The 22,097-nt window shown below is 42.9% G+C and overlaps 1 protein-coding gene across 3 annotated transcripts in view; it reads right to left on the reverse strand.

Annotated features, from left to right (window-relative positions):
- ap3b1a (adaptor related protein complex 3 subunit beta 1a) overlaps positions 1-22,097 on the reverse strand; it is a 52,140-nt gene that overhangs the window by 23,891 nt on the left and 6,152 nt on the right. For 2 of the 3 annotated variants that reach the window (XM_084034851.1, XM_084034853.1), the window contains exons 4-19: positions 19,914-20,009; positions 19,563-19,723; positions 18,292-18,358; positions 13,967-14,149; positions 13,046-13,201; positions 11,716-11,813; positions 11,568-11,622; positions 11,404-11,475; positions 10,780-10,842; positions 10,557-10,689; positions 10,054-10,163; positions 9,800-9,976; positions 8,307-8,493; positions 7,449-7,579; positions 1,998-2,157; positions 1,384-1,561 (exon numbers count right to left, since the gene is read on the reverse strand). In XM_084034851.1, coding sequence (XP_083890977.1) covers positions 1,384-1,561; positions 1,998-2,157; positions 7,449-7,579; positions 8,307-8,493; positions 9,800-9,976; positions 10,054-10,163; positions 10,557-10,689; positions 10,780-10,842; positions 11,404-11,475; positions 11,568-11,622; positions 11,716-11,813; positions 13,046-13,201; positions 13,967-14,149; positions 18,292-18,358; positions 19,563-19,723; positions 19,914-20,009 — 2,027 coding nt within the window. The remainder of the gene's footprint in view (positions 1-1,383; positions 1,562-1,997; positions 2,158-7,448; positions 7,580-8,306; positions 8,494-9,799; positions 9,977-10,053; positions 10,164-10,556; positions 10,690-10,779; positions 10,843-11,403; positions 11,476-11,567; positions 11,623-11,715; positions 11,814-13,045; positions 13,202-13,966; positions 14,150-18,291; positions 18,359-19,562; positions 19,724-19,913; positions 20,010-22,097) is intronic. The other variant, XM_084034852.1, reaches the window with a different exon arrangement.

Below are 22,097 nucleotides of genomic sequence, written 5' to 3' on the forward strand. Positions count from 1 at the left end.
GGGGCGATGATGAAAAGCCAGTATTAATTTGGCCTACAGATTTCATTTGCTTGCGAACAGGAAAAAAAGTGATATAAATCACTGTGGGCCTGATTAGGGGGCCTGCCTGGAATGACTGGGCCATAATGAGGGCATTATGCTGTGTTTGTTGTGGAAGCACTGGGGTGAGCTGCTCTAATTACTGTGTGTGTGTGTGTGTGTGTGTGTGTGTGTGTGTGTGTGTGTGTGTGTGTGTGAGCACAGGGGTGAGCTGCTCTAATTATACTCTCTAATGGAGAGAACAGGGTCAGCCGGCGGCCTGTCACACGGCAAAAATCAGGTGTGAGTTTGTGTCCGCGAGAAAAAAATTAAGTAAGAGTGCATAAGAAACTAAATTTGCCAAGGAAGGGGGGGGGGGGGTCAGGGAGCGTACGTGGGGCGCATTCGGTCGTAATGACTCGAATCTCATTCACTGGCACCCAACGACGGCGAGCTGCTAAATGACCAATCAGAAGTCATTATCCATTAGCCATGTAAATGTGGGTTACGCTACAGGAGGAAAATGCTCCTTGATTGGCTCGTTAATGGAAACCCACGCTAACGATATTCTAGCGGCGCTGCCAGCCTGATGCGTCTGTGTGGGATTCAGAGAGACGGTGGATAACATACAGGACATTCGGTGTGGATGACTCACGGACTGTACCATTCACCTTCCAGGAAGGTGGTGCGATGGTGGTCTCTCCCGTCTAAAAACTGGGGAAAATAATCTGTTGATTGCTCTTGGTTGTTTTTCAAATCTCCCAATGGACTCACAACACTGTTATACAATTATTACACAATTATACATATATGGAGTGAGTAGAGGATTCTCATTAGAGTTGTTTGGACGGCATCTAGTTTCAAATTCAAAAGATTAAAGTGCACGTTGTCATGTTGATTCCCAAATTTCCAATGCATTTGGAACAATTTGTATAGTTTTCACCTGAATAAATCTGTTCTGTACACTGTATTTAGATTATTATAGAATTTATTGCCATCACACGTGGGGAGCTGAAGCCGTTATTTATGCTCTCTTTAAAGACCAGAACATTTTAAAAAGAATGCAGAATTTGCTGGTATACAGCTGCCTAGTTAGTGTTATTGTTTAAATCCAAAGTAACACTTTAAAAAACTCCACAAATCTCAGTGCAGAGATCCTTAAATCCAAAGACAGGAGAAGCCCAGTCCTGCAGGACTTCCTGGCGAACACGATGGAGGAAGCTCAACAGAAGGTGTGTTGTCATATCGATTATAAAACCGTTCAACGTGTGAACAGATGGGGTTTTTGAGATGCAGCAGAAGAAGGTAACATCTGGACATTCACAGGGAACAGAAACGTGCTGAAGGGAAGGAGTCCAACTGTACCTGAAGGCAGCGGTGGGCTGGCTTTTCTTCGGCGGGGCCTTCCTGGTCTTTTTCTTCTTCTTCTGTTCCAGTTCAGACTCGCTGGAGCTCTTTTCAGACCCACTAGAACTCTTTCCAGAATCGCTGGAGGTCTTGTGAGACCCTTCGCTGCTTCCCTCCTCACTCTCGCTGCCCGACTCTGTGTAAAGGTTCAGTACGTCAAACACAAGCCCAGCCAATTAAAGTTAGAATCCTTAGATTTTGAATGAAATCCAATTCCAGTTTTGATCACTTTTATGGTCAGCACTTTCAATTTTACTGGCCACTCTACTAACATCCTATCAGAGATGTGTTACTTTCCTTATTTCCTTCTACCACTGTTTCACATTTAGAAGCATTTCTATGGCAAAACGTGGGAAATTACAGCAGCTGTACTCATAATTATGCACATTAATAAAGTGTGGTAATCTTTTTATCTGCAACTGGGCATGGAAATAAATTAGAATAAATAACAAAAAATAAAAATAAATAATGCAAAAAAACTATTAAAATAACTACTAGCAGCTACTAACTGTCCATTATTAACAGTGTTAACTCCTCTGCTATACCACCAATGACCACAGATGGCGCCAAACCTTCACTACTGCTGCTGCTGCTGCTGCTGCTGCCGCTGCTGCCTTCACCCTCACTGCTTTCAGACCGGTCCTCGTCTTCCTTCTCCTCTTCTTCATCTGAGTAGAACTTATCAGATTTGGGTTTCTTGATCTTCCCGAACAACGGTGCCGACTCTTGCACCTAATCAGATCAAACATTCACAATTACACTTTATTCAGAGACATTTTCAAGTCGTTTCTTACTGTAGGTTTTTAAAGTAGAGAGTAAGCACGTAGGCGCCAGCAGCCTGGATATAGTGGCTACGCACGTTTTTACTTTCAATAAATTACCATGGAGTTAGTCAATTAACCAGATTAACTCAATCAGTAGTCAGGTGCAAATATGACTTGACCCCGAAAAAATTCTAACAAAAGGTTTGTCAGTGGATTATAGTAGTATCAGATGTACTTATAAACATACTAAAAGTTTACCAATGTGTGATACTCAGAAAGGGACCATTTTCAAAATGCCACCGCCAGGTCCTTCAAATGACCATTACTCCTTTGTATTCTTCCTACACCAGGAATACTGCTATCTGATACATTTTTTAGCATTTTCATATTTGTGAAATAAATAAGTGATTACAAGTACAATTATATATTAAAGTGAATGTTTACAAGCATATTTATGTTCCCTGAAGTAATTGCATATTTCGCCTTTCTCGTATTGTTTTGTGTTGTATTGGTGGTTTCTGTGGTTCATAACCATTCTTTTGATTCCAACAAAAAACAAATTAATTAGAACTGTGGTACTGTAAAATTAGTCAAAACAGGGCTGCCACGTGAAGGTTCAGTACTGCTAACACCTTTCCATCCATCCATCCATCCATCCATCCATCCATCGTCTACCGCTTATCCTGTATTCAGGGTCACGGGGGGGCTGGAGCCGATCCCAGCTGTCATTGGGCGAAGGCAGGGTTCACCTGGACAGGTAACCAGTCTATCACAGGGCTGACATGTAGAGACAAACAACCATTCACTCTCACATTCACACCTACTGGCAATTTAGAGTCATCAGTGAACCTATCCCCATCCTGGCATGTCTTTGGACTGTGGGAGGAAGCCGGAGAACCCGGGGAGAACATGGAAACTCCACACACTTCTGGCTGTTGTCCCAGAAGCAAAGGCTTTAGAACCCGACCCCTAACACTTTGGGCACAATTTGGACATTTTCACTTAGGGGTGTATTCATTTTTGTTGCCAGTGGTTTAGATATTAATGGCTGTGTGTTGAGTTATTTTGAGGGGACAGCAAATTTACACTGTTATACAAGCTGTACACTCATGACTTTACATTGTAGCAAAGTGTAATTTCAGTGTCCCTTTTACCTAATGTGCAAATTTTTTTTTTGATTAAGTGGGAAAACCTGACGACCAGGAAAAAAACCCATGCAAACACAGTGAGCAACTCCATACAGAGGGACGGGTGGAGGCATCTCTGTGAGGCTGCAGCCCTAATCACTGAGGCACTGTGCTGCCCTGAATAAGGAGGAGGAGGGTGGAGCAGGAGTGGAAGGAAAGAGTGGTGAGGTAGATGAAGGGTGTTTTTTATATATATACATACATATTTATGTACTGTATATATTGTGGGAAAAACCTGAGCACCAGGAGAAAACCCTTTTACGTTGGAGGTGAGGAAGGACAGAGTGGAGGGAGATGGAGGTGAGGTAGATGGATGAAGGGTGTTTTTTTATATATATATATATATATATATATATATATATATATACACACATACATAATTATGTACTGTATATTTTATGGGCAAACCTGAGCACCAGGAGAAAACCCTTTTACGTTGGAGGTGAGAAGGACTGAGGTGAGGTAGATGGATGAAGGGCGTTTTTTTTTTATAATATATGTATATATTGTGGGAGAAAGCTGATCAATCAGAAGCCTCCTCCACCTTTTTGTCGCCGTCACGCCTGTTTGTTCGGTGCATGAAGAAACTCAAGAAACCCCTTTTCTTTGGCTTCTCCTCACGTTCTTTCTCCTCCTTCTCCTGCTTGGCTTCCTTCTTCTTCTGCTTCTCCTCACGTTCTTTCTCCTCCTTCTCCCTCATCTTCCCCTCACGTTCGTTCACCTCCTTCAACATCTTCTTCCACCTCTCATCACGTTCTTCCTCCTCCTTCTCCCGCTTGGCTTCCTTCTTCTTCTGCTTCTCCTCACGATCTTTCTCCTCCTTCTCCAGCTTAGCTTCCTTCTTCTTCTGCTTCTCCTCACGTTCTTTCACCTCCTTCTCCAGCTTAGCTTCCTTCTTCTTCTGCTTCTCCTCAACTTCTTTCGCCTCCTTCTCCCTCCGCTTCCCCTCACGTTCTTTCGCCTCCTTCCACTTGACTTCCATCTTCTTCCACCTCTCCTCTTGTTCTTCCTCCTCCTTCTCCCTCAGCTTCTCCTCACGTTCTTTCGCCTCCTTACACATGAGTTGAATCATATTCCACCCCTCCCCACGTTCTTTCTCCTCCTGCTCCTTCTCATGCATGTTGACCTTTATCTTTTGCAGCTCTGCCTGCTCATCCTGGATCTTTGAAGATGAAGCAGAAGAGGAGAGAAAACTTCTTCTCCATGACAGACTGACCTTCTCCAGGACCCTGTTGTCCTCAAGGACCCCTCTGACTCTTGTCTCACAGCTCTGTGCTTCGTTTGCCAGGGCCTTTGTGAACTTGTCCTCCAGGTCCTTTTTCTCTTCCTCCATCTGTTGGACTTTTGTCTCCAACAGGTGGATGCTCGTCTCCAAGCTCTGCTTGGACACAGTCACTGTCTTCTCCTCCTGGGTTTGAAGATGTTTCCTTAGCTGGGCGACGTTGGAGTCCTCCTTCTGCATGGTTTTGTAGTTGATCGTTTCTGTATGAGATCCTATCTCTAGATTGGACTTTCCTGCAACACCTTGAACAAAGGTTGTGTTTGTCCAGTACCTGCAATATATTTATAGTCTCCAAAGTGCTTGGATCAAAGCCACTGCTTTGATGTTACTGTGATGTCATCAGAATGGAATGGAATCACAGAAGGAAAAAAAAAACAGTGATGTCATCAGAATGAAATGGAATCAATGAAATGGAATGCTAGCCACCACTGTGAATTCTTTTTAAAAATGCCTGAAAACACATCTTTATAGAAAGGCCTTTTAGCTAAACTATTTCTATCTGTTTTAATTTGTTGGTTTTAATTATTTTTAATATGCTAGTATTAAATTATTTTACAATGTTTTTATCCTTTTTTGTGCACTGTAGCACTTTGAGGTCATTGAGTTGATGTAAAGTGCATAATAAATAAAATGTATTATTATGATCATTATTATTATTATCAATGAAGGGGGGAAAATAGAGAATAGGGAAAGAACATGTAATGGAACGATGTCACACAATGATATTTGTTTGTTTGTTTGTGTGACTCCACCCTCATTAATATAAATGTGTTTACTAACCTTATTATATATTAGAAAGATGATGTAGTGATTGTGCATAAAAATGAAATCACCCGTTAACAGTCGATGGTATTTCCTGTATTCTGGTGTATTTTCACATAGTTTGATACTTTTGTCTGACTGTATCATGAGAAAGCAATATGGGTTCATGTTGTAAAGTGGTCAGCTCCTGTCAGATCACATATTTGATAATAAATAAAAAGCGGAGTACAATACATAAATATCATAAATATCATGTAATCCAGAGAGACTGCTCCAGAGCTGGGGGGGGGGGGGGGGGGGGGGGGGCGATTAGGTCACAGCCCAACAGCATTGTGGGTACAGCTGGTATCTGCTGTTGAGGAAGTATCATATAATCTACTGCACAGAAGTAACGTTTGACAGTTATACTGTATTAAATGTGTATCTGGGTTTTTTATGTCTGCCTCTTAAAGAGCACCGTTGCTTGTTTTGATGAGGACTATATAGATATTGTCTTTGTTATGATTATTATTAATATTATCAACTACATGAGATATGTTTGTTAACAGACTGAACTTTTATTGCAAAACATGAGCCTAACAGCCCACAACAAAGCATTAAGTATTAACTTACATAGGATTGCAGTTTCTACTAAACATGCTGTTTGTTATCAAAACTAAGAGCCAATGGCTTTGGAGCCAGGTGTACCCCAGGTTATAGGCCCTAACCATGAGAACAAAAAGAAAAGAAAAAAAACAACTAAAAACTAAGGGTTAACTGTAGTTTTTTAAATAGGAGCCATTAAACAAAATCGGTCACTGTGGTTGGATAAATAAGACAGAAGAGGCAACATTTTTGTGTTCATATTGTTCATTATTTCAAATCTAATGATGGGAGTGTTGTTTCCATTTTGCAGACTTCCAGGTGACATTTGAGTGAAATAGGCCTTTTGTTCACGTGACATGCGCATGAGAGCCAGATGATAGACCTAACCAGCCAATCAGAATTAAGCTTTGCTGCGTGATCCAGAAAAAAGTACAGTAATTTCACAAAATCATAAGTCTGTGATCATGTCAGTGCAATTTATACAAGTCCAATTGATTCATAGACCCATAAAACATGGGGTTAGACACCAAGATTACTTCACAAGGTCAGATATTGAAGGAGCCAGGCTATTTTAAGGGTTCCCTACACATCTTGGACGCCATCTTGAAAATAACACCTTTATAGTGGTCAGAATTTGGTAAACTTTTAGTATGTTATTAAGGTAGCCTAAAACTACAAAAAAACAGTTGAAAAACACTTTGTTAGAATTATTTTAGGGTTAAGAGGGTTTTTTTTTTCATATATGCGCCCGCCTACAGTTCTTCAGGCATTAAATCCGGGACAACAAAAGATTTCCCACCAGATATCTTGTCTGTTAAATCAACCTGCAAAGTGTTGTTGAAATGGCACGCTTGTGTTCTGCTTTATTGTTGTTTATTATTTTTATTTAGAGCCCACATTAGCTGCCCACGAAGTAACGATGATAAAGCTGCTGCTCAGAGAGAAGAAACCCAGAATCCACAAACCCTTTCATTCTAGTTCTCAAACGTATGAGGAACAAACACATTTCTGCTTTCTTGGGGAATAAACACTCATTTTTCTGAGACAGACAACTCATAAATGATGGGAAATGATCGTGTTTATGATAAAAAAAGTACATCAGGTTCATCAACGTTCGGAAACATTTTTAAATTGTGAGGTTCTTTTCAATGCGAGATCACGACAAAGTATTTATTTTCAGTCAACATCATCCTTTCTGTTGCCAGAATATTTATTTTTAATTATTATTATTATTATCTATTTTTTAATTTATTTGTATTCATTTTTATCTTTTAGAAAATTATGTATAATGTACTCAAATTTCGATTTCACTTTATTTTTCTAGCGAATCTTCCTTTTCTGTCCGGTTCCTGATTTTCATGTCGTGGTGGACGTCCAACCAGGAACCAGACATGTGTGAAGTAAAAACTACGACGCAGAGATTAGGAAGGCCGATTTTCTTACTGGTTCAATGACCTCCACGTTCCTCACAGTCTGGTCAGGAGCAACGGCCGGCCAGTCTGAGAGCTCCTGGTAACCAGAAGCTTTGGTGTTGAGGCTGTGGGAGAGAGTTCCCAGCTGGAAACGGTCTCGATCTGATCGGAAATGAAAAAGGGTTGAAAACGCGGTTTGGGAGCAGCGTAAAGCAAAAGGAGGAGGGGAAATAAAAACAAAGGAAGCTTCAAGAGTGGTGACGAAATTGGCAGATGGAGGATGATTCAAAGTCACCTTGGACCTTGGTCACTAAATATCCCTGTATACATGGAGACATCTATTAATAAATCAGCTCTCTGTTTTTAATTCTCTCTCCTCAGTGACACCAGAAGATGATACACACTGTGCTTGGCAAACCCCCCCAAAAAGAGAAAAAACAGACTTCAGTTGTGGATATTAAGAATGACAGGGGTGGTTAACGCATTCCATAAACATCCAGAAGGTGTAAACTGCCTCTGAATCTTAATGTTGAGGAGACAGTTTCTGTCCCTTTAGTCAAGAGGGAGAGAGAGGGAGAGAGAGAGAGCTAAATGAGGGAGATTTTTTTTCTCCCTCCGAGTGTCTGAAAAAGGTTAGCATTAGCTCAATAATTTACCCATCTCATTAGTCCAAGGTAAAGGGGAGTCTGACCTAACTGCCCTTCAGAGAGAGACCGGCACACCGGAATAATAAAACCACCGCCTGAATTCACTTTGCATACTCCTGGAAATAGATGTGAAATCCACTTAATGTGGATTCAGACGTAGCAAAAGCCAGAGCAGAGGATCGGTATTTCATCTTAAACATTCAGCCCGTCTAAGAGGACGTCATGTGAGACTAAGAGGATACCTTTGAAGGTGGACTCGAGCAGCGGCGGCGGTTTGGGGGCCAGCAGGATGCGGCGGGCGTACTTGTTGAGGGCGCCGCTCTTCCCGTTGGGCACGATCAGCTGCCTGATGAAGCGGGTTCGGTCTCGGATGTCGTAGCTCTGGTCGTATTTGCCGAGGTTCAGGATGTACTGGGTCAGGAGCTTGGTCTGGGGGGGTCAGAGGGGTTAGAGGTCATGTAAGATCAAAGCCCAGCATGTGTGAGTACATAGTAAACATTTTATAATGACTTATAAAGGTAAAAAGTATTATTATAGTGTATTATAATTCCTGTAAGATGTAAGATATTATATATTTACACTGTATTATAATCCCTGTTACAATGTGTTATAATGTCAGTATAAGTGGTCTTTGTCTGCTTTAAGTAAAGTGAAAAAAAGAATACACAAAAAGTTGTAAAATTAATCGAATAGCATTATAAAATGTTTTATAATTTGTTAGTATTATCGTTATAAAGTACTATGGATGTTATATATGGATATTTATGAGTGCTTCTAATTATACAATGCTTTTAGACATGGCTGTCATAGAAAATGTAAAGTTTATTAAATAGCTTTTGAGGTGTTAGTTTGGATACAGGTGGGCTCCATCCAAACTTCAGTCTTTATGCTAAGGTAACTGTCTCCAGATCAATACTAATTGATTTTCCTTTCTAAATATTGGCAAGAAAGAGAATTTGGATATTTCCCAAAATGTTGAACTATTCCTTGCTATGCCCCAAAATGGATTATAGCCATAAACTTTATGTATTACCAGTTGTTTTCTAGGTAATACATACAGACAGCCCAGTGGCACTGACATATATACATTATATATACGTATACATTAGTGAAGCAGACATAAAACAGCAGTCTTATAAGCCGAATCCTTCCCTAAAGTGTATTCTGTCTCTTCCTCGTCTCTCCTCCCCGACACATTACGAGGAGGCGGGAGGCGTAATGAGGTGCTCGTTTGAGGGGGAAGCGGCGTCTGGGTTCATAAACCCGGCTCAGAGGCCAGAATCACGGCCCATCTCCCCGAACGGGCCTGCAGACAGCGAGCGGCGCCAGGAGACGCTCCATTACGTTAGAGCGCCTCGTCCACAGCTCTGCATTTAAACCCAGCACTTAGCTCCGTGCTGCAGAAGTGTTCACTTACAGCCATTAAACCAACCATAAATCCTGGGGTCTGTTTGTTTTCACCCTTTATTTAACATTTTTATTCTTGTCTTTAATTTATATTTCTTTATGTGTATATGTCTGTACATGTTGGTGTGTATGTGTGCGTGGTATATGTGTATTTTTATATAATTATTGTATTTTTTTTTATAATTGTTTCCTCATTTTTATTTTTATTTTATTTATTTATTTTTTAAGGAAAAAAAAAATGTATATATGTTGTGCTGTATAATGTGTAGTTTGAATGAAAATAAATAAATAAAAGAAGCACGTTTAAACGTCTTCCGTGTTTAAATACCTGCTTGGAGTTGGTCAGGTAGAGTTTGGCTGCTAGGTTCACCGTCTGCAGCTTCACGATGTCCTCCTCCGCCGTGAAGGTCTTGGCCATCTTGCGGAGGACGTCGGGGGCGATCTTTGGCACCCTCTCACAGTACTCTCCCATCAGCCACAGGATGCTGGCCCGGGCCATGGACACCTGCAGGGTCAGGGGACAAGAGGTCACCGAGAGTACGGGCGTTGGGACTCGTGTCGATGCGAGCGGATGAACCGTACGGTGATGTTGTCGAAGAGCTTCGCCATGTGCTTAATGATCTCGCTGTGTTCGGTGGGCTGAGTCTGAAGCAGCTTCTTGATCACGACCACGCTCTCGGCCACCACCGTCTCTGCAGGACAACACAGCAGGTTCTCACGTAAGACAGAGGGAAGGCACAGAGCCTTCAAAACAGTCTCCACCAGGTCTCTATAGGCCTCGGGGTACCCTCCACCTGGTCTCTTTAGGCCTCGGGGGTCCCTCCACCGGGTCTCTATAGGCCTCGGGGGACCCTCCACCAGGTCTCTATAGGCCTTGGGGGTCCTTGGCCTGAAAACGTTGAAGACCACTGGTCTAGTGGCTTTGAAGAGAGCATTGATAAATGTTTCAGTTCCCCCTTTGTTTCTCAAACTACGTATCTAAGTATCTCACCCCCCCCCCCCCCCCCCCCCCCCTCCAGAAACACCCAAAACTACCCCTTTAACGAAAACACTCAGACGTATTCTATCAATGGAGGCGTTTTTACCGTCTCTGTTGGAGAGCAGCAGCACCAGACCGTTGAGACACGTGTCCGTCACCTCGGAGATGTTGGTGGCACACCGGCCGATGGCCTGAATGGTGGCTGCTGCAAACGCCTTGTCCTGGCTCTTCACGTAGGTCTGACAAAAACACAAGTGAGGCCAAGAAACGGTTATAAAAGTCAGAGTCAATGTGACCCTCGGCTGTTGAAGAAGAAGGAGAAGACAAACCTGGAACTCCCTCAGGATGGTGGAGATGTTGGCTTCGTTGGCCAGGTTGGTCAGGATCTCCAACTGCAAGGATCAGAAGGGAGGGTTGGTCGAAGGATCGGGATCATTTCAAACTTGGGTTTGTGCAGAGGGAAACCAAAAACACCAAAAGTCGCACATGTAAAAAGAAAAGGAGGAGCCACCAGAAGTCACTTTAAGGCCTTTGGTCGTGCCGTACATATCGCCCCCGTGACAAATCTGTGGGAGGAAATCCAAGTTTGTCCAAGAGAACGTGAGAACACATTACAATTTCTCATTTGTGAAGCAGGAAGTCAGCACACTCTTGGCCTTTGTTTTCCAGTTAAGAGCAAGAATAAAATTGCTACTTTTACCTTTAATGAGTCATTTCTTTCATTTTCTACTTTGCATCTGCACTCAGATGGTCAGAAAAGTCTTTGTGAAACCTCACAGTTGAGATCTTTAATGCATTTTATTGCATCACAACCGATATTTAAAAACTTCCAATGATCTGCAGCCTCTTCCACAGGTTTCACATCATTCCACAAGCTCGTTGACCCTTATTGAGTGACAGTAATTGAGACCATATTGTGGTCCAGTGTGTTTACAAACTAAACTGGGATTTACCTTCAGGGTTTTGATGTGAGTAGCGTCTGTAGATCTCACGTAGAAGCTCTTCATGAAGGGCTCGAACATCCCCTGTGTGGAGAGAACTCATGGTGTCAGACGGTTATGCATCTATCAATCAATCGATCAATCAGGACACCATCATCGTCCACAATCACACTCACCTTCCTCTGAATGGACATGGTGGCGATATTCTGCAGCACGACGTACTGAACCTCCCTTTGCACAAGAGAGAGAGAGAGGAGATATCATGGACGGTGGACGGTACATCAGGGCTGACTCAGGAGGAGGTTGTAGGTTCGTTTGGATTACCTGTGGCTTCTCAGGAGTCGGACCAGTGACTTGGTGACGATGCCGACTTCGTGCTGCGGAGCCAAATGCCAGTAGAGCTGAGCGACCGCCATCACCACCTACAGGAGACGCCATTCAGACATTTTCACAGGCTGGCCTCCAGGCAAATCCTTTACTGAAGTAAAAGTACTACAACCACACTGGGAAAATACTCCACTTCAACTAAAAGTCCTGCATTTAAAGCCAAGTAAAAGTATGTATCAGCAAGTAAAAGTACTCATTGTGCAGTAAAGTGTGTAGCTGTTATATATATGATGTTTCTGGATTAATATCACTGCTGCATTATTGTGTATTTAACTTCTTTATGTACTGTTGTTGGTATAATCTACAGCATATTCTATAAGATCATCATAGTGCCTCCGTCCAATCAGAACCACGTACCTCTAAAAAGAAATACAGCCCTGTTTTAGCCAAAGACCATTTTAAAGTTCAGAAAGGAAACACTTCATCCTTCATAAACATTCAACACGAACACATCTGGAGATACGTGGTTTTCACTGGACAGGAAGGGGATTAAAAACTGTCGTCTGAAAAGTAAATTAAGCTGTCAAGACATTTAAGTAAAAATATGAAATAGCAGAAATACTCAAGTTCCTTGAATTTGCATTTAAGTACAGAAGTGGAATAGATGATTAGTTACACCACTGCTTCTCAGCTGTTTTTGGTTTTCCTTGTTGTAACTTGTAAGTGCCCTATTTATCGTAACGTATATTGCCGTCTTCAAAACGCCAAAATAAAATCCCCTCACGAGCGCTACAAGACTCTCTAAAAAGTCATTTTTCAGCTGCACTTTAAATAGCAGGCGGACGTGTGTCCATCATGGCAGACAGCGTGAGGGGGGGGGCCTCCATATGAAGATGGAGGATGTCGCCGTGTTGTCGCGTGTAGAAGACACGGGATGTCACATTTTAATCAACGCTCTCATTCGGGAGCATTTGTCCTCCCGCTGCTGCTCGGCGACAGAGACCTTGAGGCTGCTGGTGATGGAGATCTGCACTCACTCTGTTGTTGCTGTGGGGTTTTATCTTAAAGGTGGGGGGGCAGGTGTGTGTGTGTGTGTGTGTGTGTGTGTGTGCATCCTCGTGTCTTTATGTTTCATGTCCGTGTTGCATTTGTGTAAAGAAGAAAGGGGTTGGTGAATTTTAGTCAAGTAAAGTTAGTTATATAGCTTTTATCGCTAAGAGCGGAGGCCTTGATCAATGTTTATATCTCTAGTGTGTGTGTGTGTGTGTGTGTGTGTGTGTGTGTGTGTGTGTGTGTGTGTGTGTGTGTGTGTGTGTGTGTGACTCACGGCCGTGTTCCGGCTCTGCAGCAGAGGTTTGGTGTTCCTGAGCAGCAGTCTGTGATCCGGATCCATGACGTGAGGTTTGGCCTCCGTCTGGTCCTTTTTCTCCTCGGAGTCGGACTCATAGAACGCCTTCTCGTTGTTCTCGTCAAAGATGGTGCCCTGGAACAGAAAACAGCACGATTCACATCACTAAACCACAAACTATAAATACAAAGACCGTCTCTCTCTCTCATTCATACAGAAGCGCACTTTTAAATGTTGGTGTTATTCAGTTGTTGTTTTTCTATTGTCAACAAATATCATGAAAAAACACAAAAATGTCTCTAAAAACATTTAATCTTCCCCAGACTCAACCCCAGGCTCATGGTTTCCTGCTGAAGATTTAAAATCTTTAAAAAAAATGGGTCAAAAACTGGAAAACCAAAAAAAAAAAAGAGGAAAAGATTCTCAGAACGTTTTTAAAGCAAACATTACTCAAACAGAAGGAAACAGCGTTTAGTGAGGACTATTTTCTGCAGTAGATCATGAGTCAAAATAAGTGTGTGTGTGTGTGTGTGTGTGTCTCATTGATGTGTTTTTAATCATCTTTGGACAACAGCATTTTTCTTTAAAGATGTGTTATTGATTTTTGTTATTTGTCTTTATTTGCGTTTGTATGTTGACATTTATTGTGAAACCGCTGTGAATCTCTGGTAGAAAGACTTTGATAGCTGCTTCCTTTGTGAGGTGGAGGTGTGTTTCAAGTTTCTGGTATTTGTTATATCCATCGTTGGGTTCGGTCTTTTAATGCAGGTTTGTTAAATCCTAAAGTAAAACCAGGCTTGTTCCTTTAAGATTGATAAAGAAAGCATATTCCTCACTGATCTGGCGGTAAGTGTGACATATGAAAAAGCGAGTCTACGGATGTGTTTTTCTACTCCTCACCTCCTTGGAGGGGTTGGTGAACTGCGTCCTGGCGTAGCGCGTCAGCATGGAGATGATGACCACCTGACCCCACTCCTCCACATCCACCAGCAGGTTGCACAGCTTCCTGTAGTTCTTGTGGATCAGGTCGATGCGATCCGGACACACCTCCTCGAACGCCATCACCACGCTGCCGGCCACCAGCTGCAAAACACATAACCAAGGGATGAAGAAGGAGAATCTCACGAGGGAAACGGTTTATTTCTCTCCGGCATCAACGCCGAAGTTAATGGAAGTAGAAAAGGACGCGTAGCAGCTTTTGTTAGACAAATTGAACAAATGCTTTATCTCTTCAGAAAGCCGTAATATAAAGACTCCAGAGAAATAAAAGACTGGTTAACAGATATGACCTTGGTTAAAGAAAAACAACAAAAAAACACAATTATTGCACTTAAATATAACACCACGATGCCAATTTACCACTTTGATAGCAATATACACAGCTCAGCCTCTCAGTAGTTAGCTGTTAATTGGAAGGAAAAGGCTTTGTGCTTTCAAGTTTTAACTCTACACAACCCTTAGAAAGAAATCCATCAGTGAGAGTTTCTGGTGTTTCCTCCCGTACATTTCCCCTCTAAAGGTACAAAACTCATTTTGTTTTCGATCCACGAGAGGAGCGAGCCAGGGTTCCTACACCTTCTTCAAAGTCAGATTCAAGCACTTTCCAAGCATTTCCAGGTGCATTTCCATGCTTTTCCAGCACCTTCCAGCTGTGGTAAACTCCATATTTGTATCAATCCAATCCTCAGTATTCAGTCTACTTATTATGTCACTTGTTCATCACATTAAATGAGATGTTATTGTCCTCTAAACAACCAACATGTTTGGAGACAGCTTTTTACAGAAGGACCACAAATGAAAGGATTTCCAGCACCCGTATGAACCCTAGCCCCATGTTTTAACCCATTTTGCACCCTAGCCCCATGTTTTAACCCATTTTGCTGCCCCCCCTCCCTGCCTGTGAGACTGACATGCCGGGGTATTAATATGCAAACACCATTATCATTGGCAGGCGAGGGTGAAGAGGAAGAAGAGGAGGAGAAAGGGAGCAGAATCTGGTCTTCACAATTAAAGCCTTCTGGCCACCGCTGGCCCTGTGGGAACCCGGTGCATTTACCCATCAGCATTGTCATGAGCCTGCATTGATCGTGTGTGTGTGTGTGTGTGTGTGTGTGTGTGTGTGTGTGTGTGTGTGTGTGTGTGTGTGTGTGTGTGTGTGTGTGTGTGTGTGTGTGTGTGTGCCGTCTGTAGATTCCCGGAGAAATCTGGACCTCATCTCTGAGATAATCAGCTTTCCTGAGATCCGTACACTAATACCGACGCGCGGTTCACTGGAGGATCAGACATCTACATTTTTATGGAATCCCACCGATGTTACGTTTACCCGCCGAGCCGCAGACATTGAAATATCATTAGTTATCCCTTTGCTTTTTCCTGCAATGACAGAGGCAAAATGCTGAACAAAAAGGTTTATTGGTATTTTAAGGTGATTATAGTTGTATTTGCCCAGATTTTAAAAAGAAACTCATCTCATCAATAATTTTATTTGGATAATCAACAAAACATGATATGATAAAATAGGGGACAAATAGGAAGAAGTAGCTTCACAGCAAATTGAAGCAATATCGGCCAATATATCCTTCTGTAACCGCATGCAAAGCAGTCAATTATATTATATATCTATATATTTATATAATTATTTCTTCGGCATGCATCGGCGCTGTGTATTTCTACTCCCCTGGCGTTCTTCCAAGGCCTCTCCCGTCTCCGAGGCGATTACAGGCAGCACCGTTTCCCAGCGCCGGATCCTGCTGCAAGGCTTCGTGCATTCTCCACCAACTTCCCCCATTAGATGCAGCTCCAAGGTAAACTACATGCACCATCAACAAAACTGACACCCCAATCTATGGAGTTCAGCCCCCCCCTCCTCCTCGAACCGTATTATCTACCCTGCATGACAAGCCGGTAATGGAAAAATCACACTAAGCAAATGGTTCTTCTAATAACAATAAATTTCCTATAAAATTATGAAGGGGCCCAAAGCGTTTCCTTGCATCTGTTTTGCTATGAATTCTAATTAGGGTGGCGGGGAGGCAGAGAGTGCTGGGTCATCACGCCAGAGACAACGTACGCCTGTTTGATTGATGGCGCGGCGTGGGGTCGGCCTATCCTCCCGTCGCTCGCTCCTCTCCTCCTCCCTCCTCTTCTCCTCCTTTAAATTAATGGGCATCTCACCTAGCCCCTGATCATACTACACACCCCCTCCTCCTTTCTCTCCTCATTTCAATTTTGCAGAAGGTGCAGGGTGGAGGGGTGGTGGGGGGGGTGTGGCGGTGGGAGGGATCGATCATTTATCTTGTAATGGCTGGATAATAGATCCATCACGGTAAAACAGCTGCACAAACTCCTATGTTGTCTCTGTCATCTGGCCTTCCCCATTTTCTCTTTAAACCACCCTGCCTATAAGCACCCCCCCTCCCCCCCACCCCCCCACCCCCATGTGTCACAGCCATTTAACCAAACAGGCACATCTGTAAAAGGTAAACGTCAGGAGGCCCGGACGATGACACAAACTGGAACAATAACCAAATGTTTCCTTCTCCTACAGGCAGCACACTGACATCGGCTAAATAGCATTCACCTTAATGAATTCACCGACTCGGAGTTAAATTGATTTCATTAACATCCGAGACGGGAAAACTGGGCTCCGACGAGCTGAAAGGTTTCTGGAGAGCCGTCTTCAGCCTGGAAAGCTTGAAGTAAGGAGCCTTCACAGCAGGACAAGCACAGGTGGTGATTAATAACATAAGGAGCAGCTCTGATTGAAATGCATACTAACATGCTGGTCATACGAAGCATGGATGTCATGATGCAGAGTATGTATGTAAGAAACGACCAGATGTTTACCAGAATAGCAAGAATTAGACGTGAGCTGCAGACGGTTTAAATAATTAACTGTTGGGTGAAATAATAATTACGATAAAGGGGAAAAAAGCGGGAGCGCACATATATAATGTACTGCAGAAAACATTACCTTAAAATAATACTGGTAATGTTGATTTACATTCATAAACAATTTTCATTTGAGGGCAGCTCGGACCGGTCATGTGAGAGAGAGAGAGAGACACACACACACACACACACACACACACACACACACACACACACACACACACACACACACACACACACACACACACACACACACACACACACACACACACACACACACACACACACACACACACACACACACACACACACGCACACACAATACAAATAATCTTTAGTTTTGTGGAGGAAAGATGCAAGTTCACGGAATGATGCTTTAATGCAACTAAAAGCATCTTTTCCATCCCTGCCTTTCCAACTCATCCCTTCAACACCCTCATGACATCATCAGGAGGTCATCAGGAGACATTATGAAGCCATCTGAAGACACAGACTCACTCCCTGCATGTTCGGGGGAAATAAGGAAATAAAACGACAGGAACCCCGACGTCTAAATGCTACACGGCATCATAAAAATGCATCACTCGATAGCTATTAAGCATCCTTCTTCTGGCCATTCATCAGCAGCTGATAGTGCTCTCGCGTCCGTGTGATGATAGTGCCCTCTCTCTCTCCGCTTGTGTCCCCAGCCTCGCACCGTGGGCTCCAACAGGGAGAGAAGTCATCCGTCTTCGTTAGCGTCCGAGGCTAAATATGCTATGCATCTGGTAGCCCCCCTCCCTCCCCCTGTTGGCCTGAGCTGCTTTGTTTTGTTTGTATAACGATAGGTATACACTATGAATACATAAATATTCTGTAGCCAGCGTCTACAATATTTGAAATTGCCATTTAAAACTTAGTATTCAGGGTGACCTCGTCATATTAACGTGCTGCCGGCTGACTTCTAATGAGGCTGCATGCGTGGCGTTCTGTGGCCTAAACACAGACATTTGAGAATCCAACTCATTTACGGAGTCCATTGTGTGGAGAGAGAGAGCGAGAGAGATAGAGAGAGAATAAAAAAAAGAGAAGAAGTTGGCCTTTGAGAAAATTAAGCTGACACTAGCATCAGTGCGAAAATTCCTTCCAAATGGACACTTAACAAGGAGCATCTGAAGATGTGTGGGGTTTAAGTGGGTGTTAACAAACCATGGCATTGCCGAATGAGCTGTGGGATGGGGGGGGTGGGGGGGGGGGGGGGTACGAGGGAGAACAGCTTGACTGCGGCGCCCTCCAGTGGTCGGCCTTCTCCCAACATGGCAGAATGTACTATACAGTATAAGGTCGGTACTCACTGTGCTTTTGTCTTTCAGTAATTTCTCTATCACTTCGATCAGCTGCTCTTTCTGGTCCGGATCCAGACTGGAGACATCAGAGAGAGAGAGAGAGAGAGAGAGAGAGAGAGACATCAGAGAGAGAGGGACAAATCAGTCAACTCAGGAAATGGCAATTATTCACATAACAAGAAAACTTGATGAGACTTACAAATTAAATTATGTCCCTCTGTGTGCTCAGAATACAGAGGTGACTGTGTCACATCCAGTGTCGGCGAGAGGGTTTTTATTTCCTTTCCTCGACTTGGACTGACCCGTTCTGTTAGCTACATACAAATAAAAAGTCCTTCTCAACCTTTTCCCTTCTTTTTTTATCATTAAGTAAACCGGCAAACCCTTGACTGAGTGACTTATTTAATGGATGCTTTGCTTTTGAACAACTGATAAACTGTACAATTAAGACAAATAGTGAAGACAAAAACGATCATCAGAGAGGAGTTATTTTAAGGAACTCTTAATATGATTGTTTTGTCTGGATTATGTATTTTAATTATATATATTTTAAGCGCGTTCATACTGAATAAGCTTCTGTTTTGTTGTTTTAATGGCGTGCTTCTCTAATGCAGGTTTAGGATGAGAACTTGTGTTCCTCATGCCTGATCCCTGAAAGGTTTTACTTGATATCTTGATCCAAACTTTAAAAAAGAATGTTTTAGCTTTCTTCATAGAAATAAATAATAAATAGCTGCAACAAGTCGATTAATCGATCGGCAGAAAAATGTATCCGCAATTTTTGGGATGATCTTTTAATTGTTTTAGTCCTTTTTCAAACAAAATATCTTCTCAAATGTGAGTTGCTGCTCGTATTTATCATATCTGATTCTAAAGTGAATACTTGGAGGTTTTCTACTCTTGGTTGAATAAAACAAACAATTTTAACACATCAGCTGTTAGGCTTTGAAATGGATGCAGCCCCTACAATAGTCACGACTTCATTCATTCCACTGTGAGATATTTTAAGGGATTTAACAGTAGAAGGTCAAATTACAGACCTCGCCTTCTCGTCTCTATAAAATCAAATACTCAACCGATCCATTCAAGTTCAGCTTTACGACTTTGCTCAGTATTTCAAGCAGCGATTCATTCTTTGATCCAAGCCGGTCTTTGTCTGATAAGAGTGAGATAAGTGCAGGGCAAAGCCCCTTGGACCAACATTACACAACATTTACTGTGGCTCGGGGGCCGGGAGGTGGAGAACCAGCCAGGTGACGCTGCTCCATCAGAGGCGTTACCTGTAGAGCTTCTGGATGGCGTGAGCTGATGTCTTCCTGACGTACGGGGACAGGTCGCCCGCCGCCTCCTTGATGGCCAGCATCATGATGGGGACGATGATGGAGACCCGGATACTGGACAGAACCCGCAGAGCGCTGGCTCGGATTAACTGGTTCGGTTCCTGCCGTGGAGAGACATAATAATAATCAGAACTAATAATGATGACTGTATTCTAGCTGGATAAAGCCTCTGAAAGCTGTCTGTTAACAGAACAGTGAGGTCATCGTGTGTTCCCCGTAATGTTCCCCGTAACGTTCCCCGTAACGTTCCCCGTAACGTTCCCCGTAACGTTCCCCGGTGTAGAAGCTTACCTTGAGGGCCCGCTGGAAGGTGCTGATGGAAAGCAAAGCCAGGTCCTGCTGCTCTTCTGCGTACCTCACCAGGTACACGTACACCAGCTTCTTAAGCTGCAGAGGACAATTAAATCAAACGGCATGTAAATGGAAGCAGCTGTAAGGGGGGAAATTAAAAAGTTCAGCAGGTTCATGTTCTTACATCTAAGACGGTATAAGGAATAAAAGGAACAATAAGGAACAGGAAGAGCCTTTTTCTCTGCTTGGTGTTGCTTATTTTATTATTTCATGTAGGGAGGGGGGGTTCCTGCCTCCATATCACCAGCAGCAGAGTGTTGTTTCAGGCAGAGACACATTACATATTTGTCTTCCTTTTCAGAAATCGTCACTGCATTATTCTGTGTTTTTGGCTTCTTTTCTGGCAGGAAAGCCTGAGACAACATTTATCCTGCTTTCCGACGGGTTTAACTGTCGGTCAAAGGTTTCTCTCTGCTGGTCCACACATTCAGGAAGAGCAAAAAAAAAAAAAGCAGAACTAAGAGAGTCGATTGTTTTGCCCCCATGAGGCTGGAAATACAAGTGGTTATGAGAAATGATGATTTACTTCAGGAACAATTTATAATTTAATTAAAAAGTGCTTTAAGGTCGAGGTCAGGGGTGAGGTTACGTTTCAGGCACACGATCGCCAAGAGTTTAATTAGCAATCAGCACGGTGCTTTTTCTAATGGGGGGGGTATTGACCTGCAGCAGCACTCCACAGTTCTCAATCATCGTTCTGGTCATTACCGCTGGAATTAACCGCATTACTCACTATAAAAACGGGGAGACACAACACATCTGCCCTCCAGGATCTGGTTTGTTTGACCACAGAAGCACACGACTGATTTCAAAGGAGCGCTACGACTCGATTCATAATGTATCTGGTCTTTTGAGTGTTAAAATGATTATTTTAGAAATTAATAATGGTCAATGCTGCGAACGATCCTGTGCTGTTTTCTTTCTAATTAGCGCTCCGATGGCCGGCTGCCTGGCGGTGACGAGGGGAGAGAAGGGGAGGAGGGTGGGAACACGAGCAAGAGGCCATTTTTGAGTTGAGATACACTCGAGTGTGGAAGAGAAGCCGAGGGAGAGAACGGGCGCTACCTTTAGCAGCTGGTGTGTTTGAGGCGGCAGAGAGAGGAGACGTGACTGTGGGCTCGCTGCCGCCAATTACATCCTCCCACCTGCTCCCCTTCCCCGCCACGAGCTGCCTCGGCTGCACGCCTCGCACACGGCGCCGGTGCTTCAGCCCCCCCCCCCCCACCTGATTATTCTGCTGCCCGCTAATCAATATTCACAGGCTACGGGCATGGGAACCCCTCTCGAGCTGTTGCTTAGTGTGTTGGGTCATTCTCTGTAGCGGTCTGTGCACAAAGCTGCACGGAAACAACCTTTACAGTGTTTTTATCCTGCTACTGCACAAATAACACCTTTTCCAAAGCAAATTCAAGCACTTTTCAAGCATTTCAAGGTGCATTTTCATTGCTTTTCCAGCACCTTCCAGCTGTGGTAGACTACATATTTGTATTAGTGTCAAGCAAAGGGAGATTCTGCTTTAAACTATATGAAACGATGATGGTATTATGTGTTGGGGCTGATAATGTCCTGATATATTCACTCTACACTTTTCTAAACTTTTTATTTAAAAAGATGTTAGCTCGCAGTTCTGTTTTATAACCACATCAAATAATTACTGTTACTCTTATGTTCATTAATTATTGCTTTGTTTATGATGACCCTCTTTTTCCCTCCTTTTGTAATATATTAACTGTGATTGATTAATTCGGCCACTTTCATGAGTAAAACTCACGGGAAACTGCAAAGTACGCAAAAGTGTGGAAGTATGCATACTTTGTTCATATTACTGGTGCATATGATTGATTGTTCATTTGTATAAAAGAGACGTTGTTCTTACATTGTGCTATTTAAACAAAAATATATCTAAATATATTTATTTAATGTCATTACTCTTGTTTTAAGTGTGTCTGCTTGTGTACAAATGGAAATAAATGCAAACTAAATGGAGAAATAGCTTTCAAACGAAGCTGGAAGAGGAAGTTCCTCTGTGACGTCACGCAGAGCACCCACATGCCGTGGCACACGAGAATCACATGAATCATAACAGTCGTGGTGAAGATGACAAACAATAATGATGTTTTTTCC

This window comes from Eutrigla gurnardus (assembly GCF_963514095.1).
Source record: "Eutrigla gurnardus genome assembly, chromosome: 19".
NCBI lineage: Eukaryota > Metazoa > Chordata > Actinopteri > Perciformes > Triglidae > Eutrigla > Eutrigla gurnardus.